Here is a 23864-nt window from a genome sequence, read left to right as displayed (position 1 = left end):
GAGTTCAATAACCACTATAGCATGGGGAACTAGTTTTGAGCCTATGGTTGGTATGTAAACTAACAGAAGGAGCAGCCTTGAACCCAGTTCCCCTATTTCCAATACTTGTGGCTTGTTGCCACACTTTTCCTTCTTTCTTTAGTGAATCACTGCAAGACCATGTCCATTATTCATTTTTTTGTTCACGAGTTACATATTCATTAAGCAGTTACATAACTGCTTATAGTATATTAGGCAGAATAGACATAAATATAAAAAATAATCTCCATTCAGAAACACATACAACAGTGGCAGATGCTACATATATAGTTTTTCTATAGATGATATATGCCATCACAAAATAAGTACTGTGCCCTAAGGGAGTAGGCTGTATGGACCAGATACTCTTCTCTAAGAGAAGCTCTTTTGATAGCCTCTGGTAAAAAGTGTTTGATATGTAAAATGTGTGCATATTTTCATGAACTTGTAAAACATACACTTTACCAGTGTTTACTGCATTTGTTATAGTAGAAAATCAAACCAACATAGATAGCTGCTCATTCACTGACGTCTATTACTATCCATTACTATCAGCTTCTTTCCTTCACACAATCATTTATTCATTCTGCCAATAAGGAGCGAGGTTCACTGGCTTGAGTTTCATTTTGTTTCATTTTCCTTGTTATAGTCTTTGTGGTATAGGCTGTAATGAACAGTGATGTCAAGTAGTTATAGTGTGGAAAAGACATTTGGGTTATCCATTGCATAAGTGAATTGATTTCCAATGTGTAGTGGGAGTGTAAGGGAAAAAATAACATGTAAAAATCACCTTTATTGGGGTATAATTTACATAGAATACAGTGGACTCATTTTTTAAGTACAGCTCAATTCATTCTGACAGTTATATACACCCTGATAGCTACCATCACAATCATGATAGAGAACATATCCTGATTCCCACAAAGTCCTCTCACTGTCTTTGCACTTAGCGGTAGAGTACCAACCCCAGTGTTAGGCAGCAGCTGATCTGCTTTCTGTCACTGTAGGTTAGTTCTGCTTGTCCTAGGATTTCATAAAATTAAAATTGGAAAATATGTACTATTTGGGGCTTTGCTTCTTTTACTCTGTGTTGTTTTATTTTGCTTTGATTGAGATCCATCTATGTCATGTGGATTATGAGTATGTTCCTTTCATTGCTAAATAGTATTCCATTTGTGGATTTACCAAAAATTTTCTATCCATTCATGTGTTGATAAATATTTGGGGCTTAATTTCTTAGTTTCGGCTAGTGGAAATAAAGCTGCTGCAAATACTTATCTATAAATCTTTATATAGATGTATTTTCATTTCTCTTAAACTAATACACAAGAATATTGCTAGTTCATAATAAGTATATGTTTATCATTGTAAGAAACTTATAAACTACTTGCCAAAGTAATTATACTAGCAGCATTATGTGTACCCAAACTGGCTTTTTCTGTACCCCTTCTTCAATACATAGGTACATTGCTTAAGTGTGACTTGCCTTGGGGCTAGGGATTTAGCTCAGCGGCATAAACACACCTCCTTGGCAAGCGCAAGGTTGTAAGTTCGATTCCCAGTACCAAAAAAAAAAAAAAAAAAAAAAAAAAAAATTGTGACTTGCCTAAGTTCATTCCAAAGCTTGACAAAACTGAGTCTCAAACTGTACTCAGGTCTTGTCACTTAATAAATAAGAAAAGTAGTTCCAAGAACATACTTATTCCTTTTTCTCATTTGTTTTCTTACACTGTACTTTTGCCTTATTTAACACTTCGAATTCTTTTTTTTTTTTTTTTTTTTTTTTTGTCTTTTTCACTTTTATCGGTACCGGGGATCGAACTCACGACCGCCTGCTAGCAAGGCAGGTGCTTATGCCGCTGAGCTAAATCCCCAGCCCCTCCACTTTGAATTCTTAAACATTACTATTTCTACTCTTACATTCCTAATGCATTATTAACTCTGTCTCCCACATGGTGGCTTTTCCCACTTGTGGAAAAGTATTGGGACCTGTAGTTGATTGGTCTTTAAGCAGGCTGACGTAAGTTTTGCCCAGATTGACAGATCAGCAAGAACTCTAGTTCCTTTGAGCCAAAGGACTAAGAATTCATTTAGCCTGACGCTATCCCCAGAGTTTAGGGAAGTACTGAATTGCAGTCCTCTGTCTACACATCAGATCCACAAATCTAGTCATTAATGGTAGACTTATATTTTAGGCCCAAATAGATATATGGGCATATACATATCCTTTTATCTCAGTCTCCATTTGTTTTCACTGTGTTGGAAATCTATATTTTATATATTCATACGTTGAGTGCCTAGTTTAGTGTTATACAGCCTCTGAGCACTCAGTAAATATTAATTGAATCAAAATAATGGCATCCTTCATTAATATTTATAAGCAAATAAAACTAGCTAAATATATGGAATGTTGAACACTCTTGAAATATTTGAGTTAAAATTATTAAAAACTGGGGCTGGAGATTTAGCTCAGTGGCATAAGTGCCTGCCCTGACAAGCTCAAGGTCATGAGTTCAATACCCGATACCAAAAAAAAAAAAAAAAAAAAAATTAAAAACTGGTTTGGTGATTTCATTAGGTGCAAGATAGGAATTACAGAAGTTATTTACTAGTTATAGATAGTATATAGAAGAAATATATGTATAGTTTAATGTATAATTTAATATTATTTTACTATAAGTTACATTTTAGCTGCTAATACGAATTATTTAGGTAGATGAATGAAATTCACTTCTGGCAGAAATATTTGACGCTAATACTTAGTACCTTCTAAGCAAGCAGACTGAAGTCTGATGAATTCCTGGAGCCTTGATTTGGCCAAAGAACAAGAATTATCTTTGGTGTGCATAGCTGTTCCTTAGTTTAAGTACGAGGACTTCTCACTTTACTAAGTTGATATATGTCATTTGAAAGCATATGGGCTTCAAGTCACTTTAGAAGGCAAATACCATCAGTCTGTCTCTGAGATGTGAAATTTACATTGTGCTTTTGTGCTGATTTCAACTGATCAAAAAATGAGAGCAGCCTATGGGTAGAGTCGGTTACATACCATCTTTTTGGAGTTGGTTAACCTGTGAAGAGGTGAGAGGACTGAGAACTAAATGTTCAGAGGCATGTCTCAGCTACTCAACCCACCAAAAATGCTTTTCAAGAAAAAACATTTGAGAAAACAAAACCCTTTGGTAACTGTTTTTTCCCCCTGTTTTTAATCTCCATTCTATCATTTTGTTTTGTTTTGTTTTTTCCTTGCAGATCATGTTTCAGGCATATGGAGATAAACAGGGTCCACTACATGGAATGTTAATCAATACTCCGTACGTGACCAAAGATCTCCTTCAGTCGAAGAGATTCCAGGCACAGTCCTTAGGAACAACATATATATATGATATTCCGGAGATGTTTCGGCAGGTAAAGCTTGCTGATAGTGGTGGGGGTGTGTTTCAGGAAGTGAAAATTTTCCTGAATTTCCATCACATGCAACTTTTACTAGAAAAGGGCTCTCCCAAAGGGCAGGAAATATCTTAGCACTACTCTCATTTCTTTCTTTTTTTGGGTGGGGGGGGCAGGGGTACTTAATGATTGCTAACTCAGGTATCAGATAGTGATTGGTGACATGTTACCTTGAGAAAACGGTAATGAAGATCACATGCCTGTGTGGTAGTTTATAATGATCATTTGTATTTTCTAAGTCTCTATTTAAGTTAAGGATATTAAAAAAAGAAGTATGAAATGCTAACTAATTTTCTTATTTTCCAAGATAACCAGATCTCTAGCTGATAGTCTAGGCTAATCCAATGAGCATCAATATAGATAGCATAGACAGATGACTATAGAGTTCATGATACACAGTTTAAAGTGTAAGGGCAAGGGATATAGGTCAGTCAGCCTAGTGTCTGTCTGGCAAATGTAAGGTCATAACTTCAATTCCTGGTACCCAAAATATAAACAAATAAAGTATTTCTTTTGTGGGTTATTTATTTATTTTTATCAGTACCAGGGATTGAACTCACGATCACGTGCTTGCAAGGCAGGCACTTATGCCGCTGAGCTAAATCCCCAGCCCTGTGGAAGATTTATTATAGCTGAATAAAACCTAGCATAAAAAAAGAGGATATTATGAATCTCATCCTCCATATGAAAATAAATTCCTTTGATCTGTGGTGAATCATCTCTATGCTGCACGTTTTTCTTGCATCAGTAGAAAGCAGGAAAAGTATATCACTAGTAGAAAATTCAACATATAAAGAATAAAATACCAAAAGAATACTGAATTTGTCTTTTTAAAAAAAAAAACTATGAATATAAGATTTTCCCTAGTTTCCTAGTCAGTACCACCAGTATTTGAACTGCAATAAAGTAACGTATGTAGCTGTAAATTATCTATAATTCCTGTATTATTCACAAATCCAAAAGATTACGTTATCTTTATGTAACCATTTGTTTTCAGGTTCTATCTCTTAAAGCACAGCTACTTTCTTTCAGTATTTCCCCGTTATAGCATTGTTAACCTGTAAGCTGGGTGTTGGTTCAACATCAGCACCATAACTAGAAATCCTATTTTATGGTATTTTTCTGATACAATACACAAAACAATGATTAGAGCATGTATGTATGCAGAAGTCATTTGGCCATTAAATATTGCTTTGAGGCAAGCAAAGAAAGAATTGAACTATTCCCTACTTCCTAAAGGATTTGTCTTATTTATAGAGAAGGTTAGAAGTAAAAATGTTAAAGGTTTTTAAATAGATCGTTTTTTTTTTTTTCAATTTTGAGCAGAATTGATTACACACTTATAAATAATCATGCATATCTTAGTGTATGGGCCGGTAGCCATGAAAAATATTAGAAAGAGGAGTCTTCCCTCATCTTCTAGTAGAGACCATATTCAGGCCTTTATGATTTTCTTTGTGTTAGCTGAGTGTTGTGTCTTACTTTTGTGGATTTTCTTCCATTGCCAGATTTTTGTAGAAAAACAAAGAAAATCCCTTCTTTTTGAGAAGATGATGCTACTTAGTTCTTCATTTTAACATTTCTAGAATAATATTAGAGCTTTTGTGTTTGTTAGTGCTGTAGTACTGATTCAGGTTCTCTCACCAGTTTGAGTGTATTGGAAAAAATACCTGACTTTCGATATGTAAAGAATAATTACAAATCTATATTAACTGAGAATGGAAATTGAAAGATTTAATGTAATGCTTAAACTCTCTGTAGAACACTTTGTAAAGAAAACAAAACTAGATTAACCAAATCTTAGTAATTATTTTTGTCTGTATTAAAATGTTATTTGTGACTGATTAATCAAACTTCTCTTCTCCACTAGTCCCTGATCAAACTCTGGGAGTCTATGTCCACTCAAGCATTCCTTCCATCACCCCCTCTGCCCTCTGACATGTTGACATATACTGAACTGGTGTTGGATGATCAAGGTCAGCTGGTCCACATGAACAGGCTTCCAGGAGGAAATGAGGCAAGTAGTTGAAACCTCCTCTCCATTCCCTATTTCTGTGCCTGCTGGTACCACCTTTCTATAAGGGTGGTCATTAAGTAGTATTAAGTAAGATCAAAGTGACATAGGTAGCATAATTGTCTTACTAGATTTTTTTAGTGCGAAAATACTGAATAGATAACAATTATCATAAAAATTTTAGGCATGGTAATGGTATTATGATTTGCTTTTTTAAAAGAATGTTGTTTTCTAATAACTACATACAAAATATTTATAGTTGAAATTACTTGATGTCTAGTTTTTGTTTCAAATAAAGAAGTATGCAGATGAGAGAATAGATAAAACATGAAATAATTATCATGAATTGATAGTTAAAGCTAGGAACATGAGAATACTGTCTATTTTTCATATGCTGGGAATTTTGAGACCTTTCTATAAAGTATTGTTTTTTTGTTTTTTGTGGGGGTTTTTTAGTTCCAGGGATTGAACTCACAACCTTGCATTTGCCAAGCAGGCACTTCCACTGCTGAGCTAAACCCCCTTAAAGTATTGTTTTGTCTAGTGTTTTTTCCACATTTACTTATTTGCATTTAATTATGCTTTTTTTTTTTTTTTTTTTTAGTATTTTTTTTCCATGCTCAGTTCATTTGATCTGATACTCTTTTTTTTTTTTTGTCTTTTTCCTTTTTATTGGTAGCGGGGATCGAACTCACGACTGCCTGCTTGCAAGGCAGGCACTTATGCCATTGAGCTAAACCTCCAGCCCCAGATCTGATACTCTTAAAAGAAGGATGAATGTATTCTTCTAGGAGCTCTTGTCAGAAGCAGAGGGTTGAACGCAAAAGAAACAGAGAACCCATCTCTTGATAGTTGTCTAAGAATACATTTTTCTAACCTTGGCATCCTTTTTCTTATAATGACATATTAATAATGATCATATTTTCTTCTATACTCTTGTACCTCTGCATGACTTGAGATTGTTCAGATTTTAACTATGCTTCTAATTTTCCAGTACTAACAATGATAAAACTGTAATAAACCGTAAATGTAATCTCCAGATAAATCTCTTTCCTTAGAAAGGATAATCTTGACCTGGGTGTTCATAATAAGCAAGCTGGGTAAATCACTAAATATGCAGATATTTTTCATTTTATTTCATATATTTTAAAAAATATTGTCCTCTAAGTACAAGGTGTTTCAGTAGTATAGTAGAGACTGCCAAGAGTAGGTAATTTAGTATTAAAATGGAAACATGCACTGGTCCAAATGGAGAATATCAGGCTTGTGGTAGTTCTAATCTAGTGCCTTTACAAGTAGCAAAGGCAACAAGATACATAGGGAGGAATCATAGGAAAGGGAGTACACATAGAATTTAGACAAGAATAGATGCATACTGGTCAACACAAAGTTGAAGAAGGTATTTGTGCTGTGTGTAGCATTGGCTTAGTGAGCACCTCAGCAAGAAAAAAAAAGCTCCATTGTGCTAGATTTAAATCCTGATTCATTGCATCGCTGTTCAGGAATAGAAGGCACCCTTGTGAACATGGGGTTGAGAGTAAAATGATTTTAAGTAATGTAATTAAAACACAAAATGAGATTTTTGTCTATGTGAAAGCAAGTTGCAGTGCTGTGTGAAACCTCTTGCCATGATCTTTCTCTCTTGCTTTCACTCTGCTTTCTTTCTGTTTGAGCGAGTGGAGACTGGGGGAGTAGTGAAGTCCCAGAGGGACAGAGCTCTGTTCTTGCTGAAATTACAAGCACAGAGCTGCCTGGGCATGAACATGTAGTGTTTACTCTGCCAGTATGAATACAAATAGTCTTATTATACGGGACTCTGTACCCAAAGACCACACACACACACACACACACACACACACACACGAATAAAAAAATTAAAAGGTTTGTTTTAACCCTTTTAAGACCTAACAAACCTTGATGGAAAAAGAGTACCTTAGATAGGACTATATCTATGAGTATTAGTCTAGTATTAAGGGGGAATCACACGTTTCCCCTTTCCCCAGTACTTTAGTAGTTTTGAAACTAGAGAGCTAATAGCATCTGTTAAAATGTTTTTTGTGTTTTGCCAGTTCTCATTTTCTTTTCGTTCTATACTTTTCCCTCCTTAGTTGACTATTTTCTTTGTTCTTTTTTCATTTTCTTCAAATGATTGATTAGGATTGAGGCTGAGTATTAGCTTGCTGTTTCTGAGCCTTTGAGCTTGGGAGGACTGAGACTGATGTTCTTTTGTGAGCAGTTAGTCACTAACGCCCTGGATAGCTGGTGAAGACAGTGACCTTAGCTGGATTATAGGGCACTGCAGGACAGGAACGTGGTTAGGGTCTTAGTATCAAACTCTATACCAATAGCTTGAACTTACAATGGAGGATGTCCAATGAAAGACTGACCAGTCTAAGGATGGAATTTTAGCAGTCTGAATTCTGAGGGATAGCTGTGCCTAAGAGATGATAAGGTATCAGTAGCCTGTATTGCCTTGTGCTGAGCCCAGTTTTATCAGGGCACACTAACTCTCAGCTGTTGCAGTTTAATTTTCTTTGGCCAAAGAGACAAGTTTTTCATAAGCCTGGCACTCTACATATTACCCCAAGAATGATGTGAAGGGAATGAAAAGAGTTCATGCTGATGAGACTTGGAGTAAATCTGTCCTGTCCCAAAGACAATGGGCATCTGAACAGAGCCTTGAGATACAGTTTTATTTAAAAAAAAAAAAAAAAAAGGAATAAAAAATTGACCTGTTAATGTTCTGAGAGCCAAGGCTCAATGTAAATGTATTGATGCTCCATAGACATTAAATCATCACCTTTGGTGTTCTCCAAAGGTGACAGCTCTACCAGGTTATCATTGTGGGTGATATTGCATTACCTTGAAGAATTGAAGTTTCAGGGTTAAAAAGCTAGCACATAGATATAAGGAATAAGAGTAAAACAAGAGATTCCTGGAGTTTTTCCATGAATTGAGATGTTTTTTTCCACAATCAAAGACAAAAAATCTACACTTATCAGTCTATTGGCTATATCAGTGACTGATCCCCTCCTCCCCCAAGGACAGTAAATAGGTAAGATGGTGATAGGACCAGGACTTGGACCAATTCAGTTCCATTTAGTTTTAGGTAACTTGTTTGCCATTTGAGGAAGAATATTGGCTATTTCAGCAGAGATGTGACCTGCATTTTGAACATTTGTGTCTATGTTACAAGCGGGAAAGAGCATTTCTGGTTTCCTGTTAGCTTCTTTCTCCTTTCTGTTTTCCTTGTTGGCCCTTCCCCAGAAAGATAGATTTAACAAAAAGAATGCTACCCAATACATGATGAAAAGTATAGAACACATTTTTCTCATCAGATTTGAAAGGCATTGCATTTAGTGTGAATTTAGAGTAGGAATAAAAAAAAATGGAGACCAAATCTGTGACCTATATTACTTGCAAATAGCTCTAAAGATGAGTTGCCCAGTATTTTTTAATAGTTGCAAGTAAAAATGAAAATTGAGGAAAATGTGATTGCAATGTAGACTAAACTGATTTCGTTTCTAGCTGCTAGTGATGCTATAATGATGAGCACAGTATATAAATACACAGCTAGATGAATGGATTCAGAAGAAATGGAACTAAACAACAATGCTACATTACTATTTCTTTATTTTAGAGGAATTGTTTTCATTTTCCTGCCAGTTTGCTAACCTGTTTTGATCATTTGGTAGAAACTGCAATTGCAGGTGGGAACATCTTGAGTAACAGTTCACAATCCGGTGCAGCTGCTTTTCACACTAAATCCTGTTATTAAAAAGCTCAGACTAAGATCAAGCCAAGGGCTATAACTGACTTGACAGACAACAAGTTAACTTTGCTTGGGCAGACAAATAAAATTCTAGTCTTCTTGAGACTATTTTTGTCTGAAATAAATTATTAACATTTAAATTTTTTATTTACCTCTAATAGTTGCAGAACTAAATCAGGGACCTCCAAATTGGGCAATGATGAACGATATCATAGAGTAGCAACTTTTGTAATAACTTTAGTGCTACTAGAAATTAGATATCTGTTCTTCTTACATTTCAGAATGTGGATCTTTTAACATTCTGTCCTATCACTCCTGTCATAATGAAAAGTGAAAACAAATAGTGAAAAGTGAGACAAGAAGATGTTGTGTTTAAAAAGTTATAATAGGTACAGTATACATATCCAAAGAATGAATTGGTAATTAGAAATTGAAATTCTCTCATAGGAGAAAAATGTGTCCCAAATTGAATGCAAATCAACAATCACTTCCACACATGGTATTTCACTTAAAAAGTTATGGTATGGGGCTGAGGATTTAATTCAGCGGCAAAAGCACCTGCATGGCAAGTGTGAGGTCATGAGTTTGATCCCCAGTACCAAAAAAAAAAAAAAAGGGAAAAAAGAAAAAGTTATGGTAGCTCCAACAGTTCAATTTTTCAGATAGGCACTAGGTGTCAGGGTTTTTCCTCCTTAGTAGTTCAGCATTCAAACAAGCCTCTTGAATTCCCGTTTGGTGAGACAAATCCACTTGTGTTCTTCTCTTTTATTCAGTTACCACAGTGGGTTTTCTCTACCGCTCCTCCAATGTGCAATTGCTAGTTTAAACTCTCTACTTTGAAATGTGTTCAACCCATATTATGGATGGTTATTGGAGTTTTTGAAGTAAAGGATGATCAAAGAGAAAATAAACTAGTGTAAATTAAAGTTTAAAAACTAACTGCCATCATGACTGATATCTTGGTTTCAGTTTTACTTTATGTTCTGAGAGGTAAAATGATAGGGGTAAGTAGGCATTAGAATTTTAAGGTCTGTGTGCTGGGGGTTTAGCTCAGTGGTATAAGCACCTGCTTGCAAGCAGGCGATCATGAGTTCGATCCCTGGTACCGATAAAAAGGAAAAAGACTGGGCCTGACCAGTACTCATATTTAGTTATTGTTTAAGTGTTCAGGGTGCTGTTGCTCAGTACCTTCAATTCATAATGTCTTTCTAATTATTTTATTTCTAAAAAAATACAAGAAAAATGAAGAGGTGATATCCCTATATCTGCCAAAGAGCTTGAACAAATCTTAACCATTTTGACTGTGTTTCTCACCTGTATGTTGGTGTAACCCTTGGAAATTTTTATGTGTAAAAAAATTAGAAGTTGGGTAAGAAAAACAAGTTGGTAAACTTAATTAAGCCTAAAAGACTTTGAAGAAATTAATTAGTATGCCTATTTTGACAGTTCTTAAACTGGACCTTTTAATCAAAAGGACTTTTTTTTTTTTTTTTTTTTTTTTTTTTTTTTGATACCAGGGACCAAACTCACAACCTTGCACTTACCATGCCACTAAGCTAAATCCCTGGCCCCTAAGGACCTCTTTTTCTCTTTTTATCGGTACCAGGGATTGAACTCACGACCACACACTTGCAAGGCAGGCGCTTATGCCACTGAGCTAAATCCCCAGCCCCTAGTTGATATTTTCCATACTTTAAAAAGAATTGTTTGGGGGCTGGGGGTTTAGCTCAGCGGCGTAAGCGCCTGCCTTGCAAGCAGGCAGTTGTGAGTTCGATCCCTGGTACTGATAAAAACGAAAAGGACCAAAAAAAAAAAAAAAAGAATTGTTTGGGTTATTCTGGACTGAAATTCTAGTAGTACCCAGTGTAGCCTAAAACTGCCTGGAGAGACTTTGTATATGCTTGTCAGACTGGGTAAAGAAAGGATTGCCATTTCCCATGAACATAGGATCTAGATTTCTTCTAATTTACTGAGATTTTTTTTTTTTTGTACATTATGTAACTCCATTTAACCTCAAAATAACCTCATGAATGCAAATTTAGATTACTGTTCTTTTATTTCATTTGTTTGAATTCATTTTACCTTTTCCTTCTACTTCCTTTACCTTTTACCTTCATACCTAAGTATGAAGATTAAGTTGGGTATGTTTGGAAAAGCAGGGTATTTTAATCATAGTGTGCTGATGGTGAGGTCTGAAATAGACTAGAAAAACAGGCATGGTCTGTGCACTGACTAGGGACAATCCTTCAGCCACCAAACTATCCCTAACAATGGGATAATAACGGCTTTGAGATCCTCAGCACGAAAGGGTCATATAAGTCTTCCTACTATGGTACTACCTCTCATAAGTTTCTAACGGTGTTGTTCTTTTAGGATATGTATACTAAAGGATCCCTTCTGAGTAACTCTAACTGATATTGGAGATTTCTCATCGGATTGCTTAGTTAATTTTGACTCACTTCAATGTTAGCAAACCAAAACTAAATGAGCTTGATTCACATTGAAAATTCCATTTACTGGCTCACTTAAGGTAATATTGGTGGAGAATTCCTCAGTTCTTTTGAAATGTAACGCCATAACCCTTACACAAAAGAATGTACTTGCCAGCACTTTTTGGTACATGTCTTAAGTTTTAAGATTTTACTGAAAAAGAATTTGACATTGTATCCTGTGTCAAGGAACTTTGTAGCACCAACTGCAGGCAATAATGAACATAAAAGGATGAGGTGTAGTATGGAGCACCAAAGTTCAACATTTGTTCTTATGATTAATGGGCAAGGCTTCTAGAACTAGAATAGGCCAACTTGGTTAATTTCCATACCAATGAATTTATCCTGTGCCCTATTCCTCAAGTACCATTGGCTTATATGTACTCCATTGCATATTCTTTTAAAAAAATTTATTCTTATTAAATTACTATGTGTACAGGTGTAAAATTGTAGTTTTGTGTATATAAATATTATAAAGAAGTAATTTCCCTATTTTAAATGATATCTAATGTTTGATATTTTCAAAAATTACCTCTAAGATGAAATTTTTGCTCTAAAAATAATGCTTTTCTTTTACCATATTTTGGAGGGATTGAGGTAAGTTTTTTCAGCCATTTTGAACTGTCAAAAGACTAAAAAAGAGTTTTTTAGCTGGCCAGGAAAATTGTTTTGAGCTGTTTTGTGTTATCATACAACACTAGGAAATGGAACAATGCTATATTTGACTGATAATATAGTCAGGGAAAGTTGTCATTTTTCAGTTTTCACAAATAGGACAAATTAAGTCAAATATTCCGTTGCCTTATTTATGGCTTAAAAATATATCCTTATTTTTTAAAAAATACATGTTTCAGGCAGGGTATGATGGCATATGCCTATAATCCCAGCACTCAGGAGGCTGAGGCATGAAGATTGTTGCAAGTTTGAGACCAGCCTAGGCTGCAAAGTGAGCTCAAAGCCAGCCGGAACTGCATAGTAAAACCCTATCTCAAAAAGACAAAACAAAAACAAAAAAAGTTTTTAAGCCTGTACAGTATTTTCTGACATTTCATCATGCTTTATTGTGAGACTGACATGAGTTAAAATAGCTATAGCAATTATTCTAACAATTTTATCATTTCTAATAGAAAATAGAGATTTAATACTCTTTATAAGATACAAAAGGTAACAGTTTGTTATCTATCTGAAAAAAAATCCCATGTTCCAATTTTTTGTCTCTGGAGTATTTGTTTGTTTTTATGTTTCAGATGATGCCTAAATCCATTTCAACTCTTAACATTCTAGGTTCTTTGTATTACTGCTCTGGCCCCTTGCAGGGAGGTCATTTTCCTGACATTAGCTTAGCCGCACTTTAAGCTACATTTAAATCTGTATGGAAAGATGTTGGTATTGGTAAACTCAAAGTATAGAGACAGAAGAAAGACAGCCATAGCAGAACTTCCTTTATTGCCCCCCATGGCACAACTAGATAGATGCTCCTCATACCCTCAAAAAACAAAATCTTCTCATGTTTTGCCTTTTTTCTTTCCCTTCAAATTTCTCTGTTGAGCTCAACACTGTTGTTTTATTTTATGATAACAGCAGCAGCTTTGGGAAGTACCTGTGTGCGCCTGCACATTCTGTTCACACTGATAGTACAATTAATGCTGATGTCAATTTTGGTGTTAATTTTGGGTCATGATTAGTGTTGACACTTTGTGTCAGGCTAAATGGCATTTATGGGTACCGCCAGAATAAATGTTAATACTATCATATTTTTAGTATCTGTTATAGTTACATTAAACCAGGGTCCTCCCACGAGAAAAAATACATACATGGATGGATAGATAGATAATGCCTTTCTGTATTGCTGGTGTTACTCAGCGAGAAAATGACATCTCAGGGCAGAATCCTAATCACTGTTTGGAGCATCAGAAATAATGATCACCTCTGATGGGAGGTTGTGAATAATTCATTTGGTTTGATTTTCACGTCCTGTCCAGTGATACTTTTCAAACCAAATGTGTTTCTACAGGAAAATAATGGTCCTACTTCTTATGGAAATACTGTAGCACAAATCATTTTACCAACATAAAAACAGTTAAATAAGACTGTTCTCTTCTGCTTTCTTTCTCCTCCCCATTTCCTTCTCTCTCACTTGAATGTGTTTATTCCAGAATCAGGATGTGGCCAGAGAAATATTTTCTTCCTCAGGACTTGAATAAGGAAAACAAATACTTATTTCTGCTAATCCTGAGTTTATTCATTGTAGCTCTTCCCTATTTCACTCTAAGATAATTAGCTTAGGTCGATAACTTGTAAGAAAACCTACAAAACCTATTTATTACAAGTTCTGCTACAAAAAAATCATCTAAAATACTTTTTAAAAATCATTCAAGGATAGGGCCAGGGATTTAGCTCGGTGATGCAAGTGCAAGGTCATGAGTTTGGTCTCCAGTAATCCCCCCAAATTATTCCTGGGTATATTAATGAAAACACAATTTTCAGTAAGCGCATAGAGATCACTTGGTTAGTCAGTGCTTGAGCAAAGCAGTGGTCAGAAACCAAGCTGCCAATGCCAAGAAGCCTGATTCTGTTACTCTATAGATGATAAACCTGTCCACTCAAAAAAAGAAAAAAGAAAAAAAAGAAAACATTTGGGCCAGGGATTTAGCTCAGTGGCATAAAGGCCTGCGTGGCAAGCGCAAGGTCGTGAGTTCAATCACTGGTACCAAAAAAAAAAAAAAAAAAAAAAAACCTGTCCATTCAACACAGGTAGGCTACAGGTTGTTTTGGTTGCTTCCCTAGTTTTTTAGCCTTCTTCAGCCATTAGTCCTGTAGTGTCATTTTTTTAACCTGGTAAAAAAGTGAGAGAAACAGAAGATGGACTGAGACGGATGTGCTGGCACCCGCCTATAATCCCAACATTCAGGAGGTTGAGGCAGGAAGATTGTTGCAAGTTCAAGACCAGACTGGGCTACAAGACGAGCTCAAGGCCAGCCTGAACTGCATAGTGAAATCCTGTCTCAAAAAGATTTAAAAAGAGGAGGAGGGAGGAAGAAGAAGAAGGGAAAGCGGATTCAGGTGATGGAATTCCCTTTAGTTGTTATTCTTTAGTTAAAATATAAGGCAGTTTGGGCTTGGTGAAATCAGTGAAAGCCACATTTCTAACTACATTGTCACATTTGTGTATACTTTTCTAGTGACTGCTGAATTTGATTTTTAAAAAATTTTTATTTTATTAATGTATGTTTGCAGTTCATGCAGTTTACATTTATCTTGGGGAGTGGTTACATGTACATACCATAGCTTGTTCCTTTATTTTTAATCCCCTTTCCTTCCCTTCCCTCCAATTCCCCTACCCCATTTTTCATTCTTGTTGATACTATTAATCTTAGCTCATGTTATAGTATACAATGGTTACATTCATTGAGGCTATGAGGTTCCTGTACATGGCATATTTTTATTTTACTTATTTTCCCTTTCCCTTCCCTTTCCTTTCATTCTTTGTGCTTTTTCCCTTGAACTTCTTCCCTGTTGCAAGAGATTCATTCCCTTGTCTGCTTCTATCCATCCAGAATTTGTGATATAAAATCTTCATTGTGTAAATAACATTGATAGGCCCATCTATATTAAGTAATGGGAGTAAAACTTTTATGTTGTCCTAATTAAAATAGGATGAGTATATAATTCTTCGGAGGTAATGATAAAATCCTCTGAGACAAAGCTATTCTTAGTATATTTTGAGCCATTCCTCCTGAATGTTTTGAACACCGCCCCCACCCAAATCTAACAAGGGCAGGGGGAAGTGTTTCTCAACCTAGTGTTCATCATCAGACAGAAAGTATTTTATATTCAGAAGCCATTTCCAGTATCAAATTCAATTTTGTCAAGTGATTAGTTGAGTTTGGTAGAGAATAATTTAAAAACACAATGCTAGAACTGGCTGTGGTACTTCTGCACTTGAAGAGAGCAGTTGCTATTCTCAAGTTGCAATTCTCCTTTCAGTGACTGTGCATCACAACTGGATTATTGTGTTACATGTCTTTGCAGCTGTTACAGAGCTGCATCTGTTGACACCATGTGTTCATACCCAGTACGGCTAGGAAGTGGGTGAATTGATACCTTGCCTGTCTATCAGTGCAAACGTCCTTTTATGTACATATGTTTGTAAAGCTCTTTAGCTCCCTTCAAGATGAAAATGCTCTGTATAAATATAAGCTTTCGATTTTAGTACATGTTTGTAATACATGTGGTACAGTGCTAAATATGTATTTAGCTGATAGGCACTGTTCTTGTCTATTGTACAAATATTGACTTTAAAAGTATAAATATGTATTTAACCATCAGACCAGAAAAACACTGAAGCAGTTACTTCTCAGGTAGGGTTATTAATATTGTATAGACCTATATATACATATGTTTACATTCAGCCAAATCATTTTGGAACATTTCTTTTTAAAAAATGAAGCAGTATCACCAAATATATAAGATAGTTCTTGATTTTCTTTTAAGATAATTCTTGATTTTTAATTTTCATATCTTTGTTTTTCTTTTTAATGTTACATAAATATAATCTACTATAATATGATTAAAATCTAGAGTTTAAATTGGGTGTGGTGATGCATGCTTGTAATCCCAGCACTCAGGAGGCTGCGCCAAAAGGAACGCTGCAATTTCAAGATCACCCTGGGCTGCATAATGGGTTCAAGGCCAGCCTGGGCTACACAAAAGTTTTGGAAGTGGAGAAAAAAATTGCCATACAATTCCATCATCCTAATAATTATCGTTTTATTTTGCTGCATTTGTTTTCCCCCAAGAATACTTTTACACAGAATTATAAAATATATTATGTACTTACTATATGCAGGTGTCATTCTAGGACATAGCATAAAAATTGACACAGTAGATTGTTATTATCCCTAGTTACTACTAAAGAAAAATTGACACAGTAGATTGTTTTTTTGTTTGTTTGTTTTCTTTTCTTTTTTTTTTTTTTTTGTCTTTTTCATTTTTATCGGTACCGGGTATCGAACTCACGACCGCTTGCTTGCAAGGCAGGTGCTTATGCCGCTGAGCTAAACTCCCAGCCCCAACACAGTAGATTATTATCCCTAGTTACTACTAAAAAAATGACAGAAAGATTAGTAATTTATTTATGATTATGAGAGTACTAAACTGAAATCTTCTGTTAGATTAGGATTTATTGTCTCAGAACCCAACTCCTGAGTCTGTACCCTTAACCATCATGCTGTTTTGCCTCTCAGATGATGATATGCATACAGTTTTGTAACCTACCTTTGTTAATTTAGTATTATGTCATAGATATTTTTAGATGCTATTTATTGTCTTCATAGTCATCACTTTAGAAGAATGTGTTAAACACTAACAATGACCTCAAGATCCAATTTAGGTGCCCTCAAACTTTTTAACTTACTATTGTAAAATAATTTGAGATTTTTCAGAAAAACAGCAAAGATAATACAAAGAGTCCCCTTATTCCTATTACCCATCTTCCTCTAATATTTTGTTTGGTGCTGGTGACTAAACTTAGTGTCTCATACATACTAAGCACTTACTAGATGGAGCTACACCCTCAGCTTCAATTTCTCCAAATATTATTTCATATAATCATAGTCTTAACTATCAAAATTAAGAAATTAATGCTGTTATAATTCTATTACATAAACTAAAGATTTTGTTTTCTACAAGTGTTTTTAAGAATAGCCCTTTCTATTCCATGATTCCACTATGAATTTAAGGATCAGTGACATTTATGTTCATGGTATAGTTGTTCATATTCCACATATATATTCACCTAAAAGCAGTAGAACAAATGTGAAATATACTTCAATCTCTAGTAAAGAAAAATCATGATGTGAACCTTTAAAAAATATACAGCTGTGCTGATGTTGATGGAGCACGTTTGTAATCTCACTTTTTTGGGAGTCTGAGGCTGGAAGATTATAAATTTAGGGGCGGTCTAGGCAATTTAGTGAGACCCTGTCTCAAAATTAAAAAGGCTAGGGATATAGTTTAACACCCCCTGAGTTCAATCCCCAGTATCACAAAACAAGTAAGTAAACAATTCACACTATCTGTGAAAACAAGTTAGTGATTTTGTGCCTTGATTTTCTTATGATAGTTACAGCTACTTTTGAGGGCTTTTATGTACCAGACTCTGTACTAGTTGTTGTGTTTCTCATAACAATCCTTCCAGAATGGTGTTACCATCAAGAGTTGGTTTGTCCAAGGTTTTACCCCTAGTTTAAAGCTGAAGTATGGAACAAGACAGCTTGACTTTCCCACTTAAGCCCTTAATCACTTTTTTTTTTTTGTTAACTTATGGTGTAATGTGACATGTATTGGCAGGTATTCTAAAAATAAAACAGTTTGGGCTGGGGATTTAGCTCAGCGGCATAAGTACCTGCCTTGCAAGCAGGTGGTCATGAGTTCGATCCCTGGTACCGATAAAAAAAAAACAAATAAAAAATCAAACAGTTTAATTATGATTTTTATCCTATAATCTCTAAATACTGGTGCTGGGCAGTGTTCAAAGCCCATGGTGTTGACTAATTACAAATATTATTTTTTTTAAGTGAAGTAACTGGATCCAGCAAGTATTCATGATATAGTAGGGATCCTGGAAGGCACTAGAGATGCAGTGGTTCAAGACTAAGCTAAAAGAAATCCTAGGCAGGTTATGACTGGTTATCAAATAGATTCTCTACCTTAAAATCTTAGAGATTGAATATGAGACGAGTCACTTTGGACTGGGGGAAGCTCTCCTCAGAAACGGAATTTGAATGAACCTTTCAAAATAGGACTTAGGTTAGGGGCTGGGGATTTAGCTCAGCGGCATAAGCACCTGCCTTGCAAGCAGGCAGTCGTGAGTTCGATCCCTGGTACCGATAAAAACGAAAAAGACAAAAAAAAAAAAAAAAATAGGACTTAGGTTAAAGGGAGAGAAAATGGCAAGTTTTGTATGTTTAAGTTACCATAGTAGATTTCTGCTTCTAATAGTTTGTCCACCAAATCCATGAGGGTTGTATTCTTGATTTTTGCATCTGGAGACATTGAAACTCTGTAAGGTTAAATAGTATTTCTAAGGTCACAGTGTTACTAAGCAATACATCCTAGATTTAAATCTAAGTTTGGTTGACTCCAGAGTTCATGTTCACCATTACATGCTCTATTATTTATCAGTGACATCGTTTTAATGTAAGTTGAGCAACGAAAGCTTTCTTAGATGTTTATCTATTGTGCGAACTCAAAATTTGAAATCTCTTCTACTAGAGACTCTTGCTAATACTAATAGTGAGACTGGGACACTAGTCTCCATTCTGTAATGGTACTTTTTTTTTTTTTTTTTTTTTGGTACAGGAGATTGAACTCACAATCTTGCACTTTCCAGGCAGGTGCTTATGCTGCTGAGCTAAATCCCTGGCCCTTGTAATGTTACTTTTTAAAGTGGGAGGGAGGTGCGGTTGATGAGGTATATAAAGAGTAGTGTGTTCTTGGTACTGCTGTGTTGACACCTAATTAGGAGTCAATATTGCAAGCATAATGTCTTGGCCAATTGGTGAACTGACTGCCCAAGTGACAGAGTTAAGAGTCCCTAGATAATAACAAAAGATAAAGAGTATTATTTACCATCCCAGTGCCACATAGTCACAGTGTTTGCATTAGCACACAAATACTAAAGTAGATTCTTCAGTGTTTGTATCTAAACTCTGGCCTTCGTAGCTGAGGTTAATATATCATAAAATTTGGTATGAAACCCAATCTTCCTAACTACAAATGTGTTTAGAGGAAAACAGACTGAGAATAGCTTTTCTTTCCTGAAAAACAAAAGAACAGTTAGGTTAGAGGAACACATGAAAAAGCAGATAAAATTTTTCACCATATATAGGCAGTATATTAACTACTGCCTTAAAAAAAACACAACCAAAATTATTCTGATATTTGGGATTTCTCTATGCTATTTTTTGAATGATGTGTTTCTCTTTCCCTTATCTGCGTTTAGTAAACAGATAGAGTAATACCTTATCTCAAAAGGTGATTGGATTTTTCCTTGTGTATTATAGCCATTTTTATTTGTATTTGGCCAATGGTATAATATATTAAATAGCTTACATTTATCTGTGGGCATTTCATATATATTTCTTAATGCTGAGAATCACAAATAGCAGTGTGGAATGCCTCACCCAGTCTGATTACAGTGGATGTGCAATTGGATTGAGGAATGTGTACTCAGAGCTTATGATCACTGGCCCGGTTGAGTCTGGGTGATGCATTTGGCTTTCCAGGGATGCTGCTATTTACATCTGTTAATGGCCCTTTTGATGGCCAGCTCCCCAATGAGGTGATATGCTGCAGCCTGGGGATGCGAGACCAAGGCTACAGATGTATGGCTGGCTCCATTAGGCAGGACCAGGAATGCTCATCTGGTCGGCTTTGTTTTGGCGGGTGAGTGGTGGGGGCAGGGAGGAAGATGAGAGACAGAAAGAAGGGAAAAACGTAGTAGGAAGAGCATTATGTATCCAAGAATATGGGAAACAGACAGGGAGACATGAAAAACTGCATCTCTAATGGAATGAAAATGAATAGAAAAGAAATAAAACTAATGAATAAAAAGTGAAAGGATTGACTCATTCTCATATAGAAAAGGATTAAAAGAGGAGAGGGCCATGGTTTGGGAAGAGACACACGGCCTCTGCCTTTTAAGTTGATACCATTTATTTGTGTGATCAGTTAGATGCACTAAATAGAGAGCAGGGAGTTACATATATCACAGTGCATCAAGAGATTAATTCTGTTCATCCTTTGGTTTTCTGGTATTGGGAGAAAGCAACCGAAGATACTCTCCAGAATGAAGTGTTGGGTGCATGCTTATAATGCCAACGCTTGGGAGGCCAAAGCAGGAGGATTGTTGCAAGTTTAAGGCCAGCCTGAACTGCCTGGTGAAATCATGACTCAAAAAGTCAAAAAAAAAAAGCCAATTTCAACTAATAGTACATTCTTGCAGAAATGAAAGATACCTGGAGCAAACAACTGAAGAATACTCCTTTTTTTTCTTTCTTTCTTTTTTTGTTTGTTTTTTGTGGGGTTTTTTGTTTGTTTGTTTTATTTGGTACCAGGGGTTGAACTCATGACCTTCCACTTACCAGACAGGCATTTATGCCACTGAGCTAAACCCCCAGCTTTTCTTTTTCTTTTTCTTTTTTCTCACAACCTCACACTTGCCAGGCAGGCACTTGTGCCACTGAGCTAAATTCCCAGCCCTAAATATTTCTGTTATATCAAATGCTTGAGGATAGTAAAAGCATTTCAGATCACATTCCATGAAAGGTGAATGTCTGGTCACATAATAGTAAAGGTTTCTTGGAACCAGTCTCAAGGAAGCTGCAAATAGACTGGTTTTGAGTAAGCCTGAAAAAGAAATTAAGGCAGTGTTGGGATACATAGTAAAGCAGCTTTTCTCCCAAATCTGGAGCAGTATACTAGATTTTTTTTTCTAGTTCTCAGCAAGAAACCTGGTTCTTCAGCATTGTACACCATCCCATGATGGATGTGTCTAGTTGTAACATCATTCCTTCAAGGAATGTGAAAAAAAAACTTTTCCCAGGGCCAGGGATTTAGCTCAGTGGTATAAGCACCTGCCTAACAAGTGTGAGGTCATGAATTCAATCCTGGCTACAAAAAAAAAAAAAAAAAAAAAAAAAAAAAATCTTCCTGTAAGAGGCTTATATTCACTTGTTTTATACTTTGCAGATTGGCATGGTAGCTTGGAAAATGACCCTCAAAAGTCCTGAGTATCCAGAAGGCCGGGATATCATTGTTATTGGAAATGACATCACATACCGAATTGGGTCCTTTGGGCCCCAGGAGGATTTGCTGTTTCTCAGAGCTTCTGAACTTGCCCGGGCAGAGGGTATTCCACGCATCTATGTAGCAGCCAACAGTGGAGCAAGAATTGGACTCGCAGAAGAAATCCGCCATATGTTTCATGTGGCCTGGGTAGATCCTGAGGATCCTTACAAGGTATAGATTAAAAAGAGACAATACTTTAGTACACTGTGTGTGTGTGTGTGTGTGTGTGTGTGTGTGTGTGTGTGTGTAAAAGTAGGGGAGAGGAAGTTTAAATTTGAAAGTCAGTTCTTATAATGAAAGTTAAATCAATAAAGTTATTTATGAAATTTCATTAAGACACTGTCTTTGAGACAAATGGTTTCTTAATATGTTCGTCTGGTTTTTCCTCCAGCTTTGAAATAAATGTCTATTTTTTTTTGTCAAACATTAGGTGAAATGATAGGAATGCATTTAGCATAAGACATGAAAAACTTAAAATACATATCTCTAAATTATTCTACTCTGGCTTTTAGGATTAAACCAGTCATCAACAAATCCCTTGTATTTTCTTCTCCTCCAACTTGCTTCCCATATTTGAAACCTCTCTTTCAAAGACTTGGTTTCCCTTGTAGCCTTCTTAAGTGGTGACTGATTTTTCTCTTTCCTTTTTACAGAACCTGGAGAGGGAATCCAGTTTTCTTGGAACCTCATTGCTACTTCCAGACTCTTTCTCCCCTCTTCCTGAGAGATCACATCTTTGAATCTCATGTCATTAGACTGTGCTATTGTCCTATCATTGTTCCTTACTGTGTCCCTCCACACTTTGGCCACAACCCATTGTTATTTGTATCTTTTAGTTCCTGGAAAATTGTTGCTTTATCCAGTGCTGTTAGTCATATAGTAATTCTTGTCAGTGCTTTATCCACATAATCCTTCCATAATCTGCTTTCTCTTGGATCCTTGACTTCTTCTCTTCTGATGGTCCTGTCCGCCAGCCTGGCTCAGCTTCTCATTTCTCATAATCTCAGTTTCAAGCATCCCTTTATTTGCCACCCCTCCATCTGTTTTTCACTCTCTCCCTACATCTTGTTCTTATTTAGCTTCAATTCCAAGGTTAGCCATTATAATCTGACCCTCAACTTTTTTTTTTGTTTCTCCCTTCATTCTGCTTAGTTTGAGCCTTTATAAAAACCTTGTTTAAATTCACTCTCTGACTTCATGTGTGTACCTGTACAGCTGACAGCTGAGACAAAAACATGCAGTTGTGTTGACTGATCTTACTTTAATTCAAGCTTACCAAACTCCTGCATGGCACTTTCACATCTTCTTTCTCCTCAAACCCTCTTAGTATCTCTCCCCTCTCCCATTCTCCCTCTGAGCCAGTGTTAGACCTCAGTTCCCTGTTTACTGAGAAACAGAAGGAAACAGAAGAAAGCTCTACAAACTTACATCTGTTCCCTTGCTCTCTGCTTTCTCTCCTGTGCTTTGGATAAACAATTCCTCCTCCACTTCAAGGCCATCCTTCTACACTTGATCATCTCCCTCCTTGTCAACTTACATATGTAGACAAACACTTCTTTTGCCTCTTTATTGCATTACTGCCTTTTCCATTTTTTCCAGATTTACGATTTTCTGCATACAAGCACTTACCCTTGAGTCACTAACCTTATTCTGCTTTCTTTCCCTTCTTAAAGTAGTTGCCTATTCTGGGCCAGGCACAGAATCACACCTCTGTAATGTGAGCTACTAGGGAGACTAAGAAGAAAGGACTGCAAATTTGAGACCAACATGTGTAACTTAACAGGATTCTGTTTTCAGATCAAATGAAAAAAAGACTAGAGGAGTGGCTCAGTGGTAGAATATTTGCTTAGCATGGCTGACACCCTGGGTCCAATCTGTAGAACTAAAGGGGCAAAAGGGTTTTCCATTCTTGTGATCTCCATGTACTCTTCTCTTGTTCCCTCTTGAGCCCACTTCAGTGACTCTTCTCCGTTCCACTATAGTTGCTTTTGTCACAGTCACCAGTGTTTCATATAAATTCACATGAATTCTCAGTCCTCATCTTAGTTATCTGATGACATGTGACACATTTGATAACTCCATCTTTGAATTACTTTCTCTTGTTGGCTTCATGACCTCAAGATTGCCTTTTTATCTTTCTACCTTGCTGGCTCTTTTCTTAGTTTTCTTTGGTGTCTTTAACATCTTTACAATGTAAATCTTACATGTAAGATTGTTTCAGGGTGTGATAGAAATATACTATATTTTGAATGTGGTAGTGGTTATATAC

At 36.0% G+C, this 23864-nt stretch overlaps 1 protein-coding gene across 5 annotated transcripts in view; it reads left to right on the top strand.

Annotated features, from left to right (window-relative positions):
• The window catches only part of Acaca (acetyl-CoA carboxylase alpha), a 308031-nt gene that overhangs the window by 216138 nt on the left and 68029 nt on the right, over nucleotides 1-23864 (top strand). For all 5 annotated transcript variants that reach the window (XM_013152137.3, XM_005003514.4, XM_003469462.5 and 2 more), the window contains 3 exons: nucleotides 3271-3426; nucleotides 5339-5485; nucleotides 21497-21766. In XM_013152137.3, the coding sequence (XP_013007591.1) occupies nucleotides 3271-3426; nucleotides 5339-5485; nucleotides 21497-21766 (573 nt within the window). The remainder of the gene's footprint in view (nucleotides 1-3270; nucleotides 3427-5338; nucleotides 5486-21496; nucleotides 21767-23864) is intronic.

This window comes from Cavia porcellus, unplaced genomic scaffold, assembly GCF_034190915.1.
Source record: "Cavia porcellus strain 051 isolate PalLab524CR breed Dunkin Hartley unplaced genomic scaffold, mCavPor4.1 scaffold_6, whole genome shotgun sequence".
Taxonomy (NCBI): Eukaryota; Metazoa; Chordata; class Mammalia; order Rodentia; family Caviidae; genus Cavia; species Cavia porcellus.
The sequence above is the reverse complement of the archived record's forward strand: the minus strand, read 5'-3'. Positions and strand labels throughout refer to the sequence as shown.